The sequence below is a fragment of the Olea europaea genome, chromosome 4 (assembly GCF_002742605.1).
Source record: "Olea europaea var. sylvestris chromosome 4, O_europaea_v1, whole genome shotgun sequence".
In the NCBI taxonomy this organism is placed as follows: domain Eukaryota; kingdom Viridiplantae; phylum Streptophyta; class Magnoliopsida; order Lamiales; family Oleaceae; genus Olea; species Olea europaea.
This window is the reverse complement of record NC_036240.1, coordinates 16,424,018-16,429,072: the sequence shown is the minus strand read 5'-3', so window position 1 is coordinate 16,429,072 and position 5,055 is coordinate 16,424,018. Positions and strand designations below refer to the sequence as shown.

Below are 5,055 nucleotides of genomic sequence, written 5' to 3'. Positions count from 1 at the left end.
ATATATATATATATATATATATATATATATATATATATATATATTTGTCTACTTAGGTTGAATAAGTTTCAGCTACAGATACTATAAAAGAGGGGATTTGGTTTAAGGGTTACTTAAGTGTGCTTGGATTCGGGGAAAATAAAACTATGTCGTGTTGTGAAATCGTGTCTTTGGTGATAGGACGGAACACAGAGATATGAAATTTCGTTTAATGGTTTCAAAAGGGATAATTAGACTGGAAAAATTCTCTACTTTGGCAAATCCAGCTGACATGGTATCAAAAGTTCTATCTATTAATAAATTTGTGAATCACTTATTCTACCTATCATGTTCCCCATCATCAGCTCCAAAAAAAAAAAAAAAGAAAAAAGGTTCTATCTATTAGGGCTTGCTTAGTGCGATTTACTTGACTGGCGTGGTTTGCAAGCTATTGCGTGAGATCGAGGATTTACCCAGTGCGCACCCGAAGGGTATCGACTGTGGGTTCCCCGCCAATAAAAAAAAAAGAAAAAAATGTTCTATCTATTAATAAATTTGTTGAATGTTGATACTGCTCAATTTTTTGTGCAGCTGTGCGACAGTTGGTACCGCATATTATGTCATGAAATCTCAGAATGGTACTTATAGTTTCAGGTTTTTTTAATAACGATATCAATTTGAAAATGTGATCTAGTTAGTATATCTTCCGAGAGTTTGCTGCTCATTGCAGTTTGAGTTCTTCCCTGACAATATCACGACTCACATGCAAAAACTAAAAAGTTACAGACTCATTAGGCATGAACAAAGCACAATTAAACCATTTTCAATTCCTTTTCTCTTTTAGAATGTGCATTAATTAGAAAAGTATTTATTTTATTATTTAATCTTATAAACAATTAAGAACTTCTCTTTGTAAACAGTTAAGTAAAGTTTTTTAAATAATAACATTAATAATATATTACGTTGAGTTTGAATCTCATTTAATTGAAGTTCGAACAAAAAATGAGGCAAGGGGAACTCAAGGATGTTTCCAAACTATGTTACCAACCACCCTCCATTGAATATTTGGCGCGACAATATTACTATATAAGATTAAGAAAAAATTGATTACGGTGGACGATAACATGTACGTCTTCCTTTTCCATCATTTAGTGGGTTTCATTCCATGTGATGCAGTGCGAAACAAGGAATTCAAGCAAAAACCTTAAAAACACGAAATTTGAAATCCACAAAATTTTAAAGAAAATAAACTCACGAATTTTATTAATGAATGATGATAAAAAATGAAATAACACCCCTATTTATAAGGGTTTATGTGAAAACGTAGTTTAAAACATCTAAAAGTAATGAAAACAAAGTTTAAACGACCTAAAATTGAAAAAAAAAAAAATCCAAAATAAACTAAATTACAAAAATAGCGCCAAAATTTTAAAAATTAGTTTTTGAGTCCTAAATGAACTCGAATGGCCGAAATCCATCGTACATCATGGTGTACTGGTGAGTATTATTCGTCTCGTCGTCCTCTATTTGAAATGGTCTTATTGACCTAATCCAGAATTCAGATGTTTTCCATCTACTATTACATTTTCCCCATTACGTCCTACATGAACATGCATAATTATTATCCTTCAACACCAAGTCTTTTTCAGAAGAATTGCTAATGCTAATAGACTTAGATTAATTTAAATTTTATGGTTAAGTTTAAAGAAAAGGCTCTCTGATTTTTTTACCTAGGTGAACCTAGCCTTGATACGAACTTATTTTAGAACTCTTGATCAGGAGCTTTCACATGAGAACAGAATATGCATATTTATGAAAGCAACACAAGGCGAATAGGTAGTGAACATGGAGAGGGAGGACCATTTTATCATTAGGAAGAAGCAAGCATATCTCCCAGCAGATGTTACTACTCACTTTTTTGTGGCAAATTTTTTATTCGGACGAATTCAAAATCTTGATTTGTTACGATATGTTCATGCTTGTCCTCATGGTTGATGAGTTGATATTATTAAGTTAAGAGTAATTCAATTCGCTACAACCTTAATTTTAATCGTATACATGTGAAAAAGGTGAATGGATGTATAACATGTACTAACTCAAAAGGATCTTCACATATAAGGAAAATTAATCTTAAATAGGGAGCAACATAAGATTCTAATATTTTGCGTCTAAAATTTGGTTGTATGTTCTTTCATTGAACTTGACTAAAAGTTTGTTTGCCACAAATCTTTTTAAAATTATTTTTAACCATACTCCTTCAACTTTTCTCCACTTTTTAATTGTACATTCTACAAAAAATAAAATAAAAATTTATTTATTCTTTGAAAAATGCTGTGCCAAACATGCTTTAAGTTTGGATTGAACATTCTACAGGCTGGAAAAGGATTTTTTTACACCTACACCAGCTCGGCTTTAAGTATTATTTTACTTATAATTAAGGATTATCTCTCAAGACTTTGATTGTTTATTTATTTTGAAACTGTGTGTGCTCATCGTGATTAGCTTAAATTATACTTAATTAATTAATAATAATACTCAAATCTCTTCTCGAAGAAGAAAAGCTTTAGATAAGTGATCGTCTTGTGGTATTAGAAAAAAATCATTATTTTACATGTAATTAAAGATTCTCTCTTAAAATTTGATTGTTTATTTGGTTTGAAACTGTGTGTACTCGTCGCGATTGGCTTAAATAATACTTCAGTAATCAACGATAATAGTCAATCGATGATTTATCGTCTTCAACTATCACAAAAATTTGCAATGAATATTTTTCATTAGAAAGAAAATATTTAATTTATAATCCCATTATTATTTATGAGATTATTTATACTATTATCCCTTAAATATGTTCCTCGATTTTGGTAGGGAAAACTGAACTTTTCTCGTTAGAATAAAGTATTAAATTATTGTATAATAATAGAAAATACACAAGTCATTAACTGAAATGGACACTCTAACCTGAACTTTCTACTCTCTACAACACAGAAGTATGTCCAAGCATTTTTCCTTTTTTTTTTTTTTAATAAAAAATGTAATTCTATTAAGATAGATCATCTTGTACGCACGGGGAAATAAACAGAGGGCATGCGTCAATTCGATACATATCACCAGCTAAAGTATAGGGAATAAACTTATTTTTGCTACTCATAACATTCAAAATTAGTGTTTTTGGAAATAAATTGTCCTATATATACTTCAATTATCTTATTTGAAAATCAAATAATATCGAGTAATAATAAAATAAATATTTATCATCATTATTAGAGTGATCCAACTTGTATATTTAAAAATGATGTTATTGTGCCCCTCCCCCCCGGAGGGCATAGCTCAATGGTGCAAAGGACAGGAGTGAAGGACAGCCGCAATGTGGGGATTCGATTTCTGAGACATGGAATTGAACTCCTTGTAGACGCAGTGTACAGACAGCTCTTGTTCTCTGGTCTATTGAGGCACATTTCGCGATTTACCTCCCTCACAAAGCTCTAGGGACGGAAGGGCGAAAACTCTCAAAATTGGGGTTCAACTTTTTTTTAAAAATCACGTTATTGCATCTCAACTGAAACTTTTTTATTATTAAAAAAAAGTAACTTTTTAACAAATGGATGAGAATTCCAGAATTTCCCTCCACGTCCACACCTCGCATGATGCCAAATCATTTCATACTTCAGCAATCCGTCACTCCCGACGCACATAAAACCGCACTAAAACAAGAAGAGATCCCATAACCCCTCTCTCTCATACACACACACACGCACTGAGACTTCTTGTTTCTTAAGCACCTTCCTTGAGATAAACTGGCCGGAAAAAAATGGCATCTACATGCATCTCAAACTGTATTAACGACGCCCGTGTTCCGGTTAGAGCCACCTACGTGAATCTCTACAAGTGGCCGGAATCGGACGCCGAGTTTGTACGATCAGTGAGCTCTAAAACCCACCGGAATGGCCCAAGTGGCGGCGCTACCGCCTACGGCCGTCCCCGGGTGGTGGACAGTATCTCATGTAGACAACTGTACCTAAGAAGCTACACTTTCTCAAGGGAAGAAGATTATAAGGATGATGAGAAGACCATAAAGTGCCTTGGAAGGGGAAAAGAGAAGCAGACGATGGATAATAAAAGAAAAAGAAAGTCTCGTGGCCGTGGTGGCGATCGCGGCAGCGGGAGTGGTGGCGGAAGGAGGAAATGTAAACGGTTTAGAAGGGCTAAGGCTGTATCCTGCGCCGCCTTGGTGTCCATTTTCCGGAGGTTGCTGTCTTGCACCACCGAGGTTGATGTTGTCAATTAATAGTAATTATATTTTCTTCTCCTTTTTATCGTATTTATGACATTTTCCTTTTATCAATGTTTTAATTATACAAAGGAAGTTTATAACGTTATTCACTCTGAAGATTTGTATTTATCTATGTTTTTAGACTTTCTCTAGTGAACAATAACGAGTTTTCTTTCAAAAAATAAAAATAAAAATCTAAATCTAAACTTACTCATTATCTTGTTAATCACTTATTAGCAATTATAATCCATTTATTATCTACGTATTTCTCGAGATCTATTACTCATCTTCGCTGTAATCTCATTTTAGATGTCACTTCTGTCAAAGAGTAACCAATTTAATCTAAATGAGATTGCTACTCCCTTTAAATCACACTGAATTGATATAATGAAATTGATTGCGAAATACTTATGCACGTGTCAAATAGAGATTCGAGAATTAAAATGTTGTACGTGGCCTTATTAATCACCTCATACTTGCGTATAGCATGTGAATTACATGTTTATGCAATAAATTGAAAATGAGAGAAAAAAAAAAAGAAAAAAAAAAGCATGTACATACTTATCATGGATGTCACGTAGTCAACCACTTAATTTCGTGCGTAGATCATTACTTGTAGAATGCAACGATATTAATCGTTGATTACTTGCATATCAAATTCTTCTATTATAAACAGAATACTAGATTGTAAAATGCAATGCTGCAAGCACACATTAATAAATTTGTATACACACAATCATTTCCACACCGTTATAAATCATTAAATTACAGTATACAACGATATTGACCATCAAATATATACTTGT

At 32.9% G+C, this 5,055-nt stretch overlaps 1 protein-coding gene across 1 annotated transcript; it reads left to right on the top strand.

Moving 5' to 3' along the window:
* The first annotated feature begins 3,654 nt into the window (after positions 1 to 3,654).
* LOC111394097 lies at positions 3,655 to 4,362 on the top strand. Its single transcript, XM_023019879.1, has one exon. It carries the CDS (start codon positions 3,788 to 3,790, stop codon positions 4,262 to 4,264), a length of 477 nt encoding a protein of 158 aa, XP_022875647.1. The 5' UTR covers positions 3,655 to 3,787; the 3' UTR covers positions 4,265 to 4,362.
* The last annotated feature ends 693 nt before the right edge of the window (positions 4,363 to 5,055 follow it).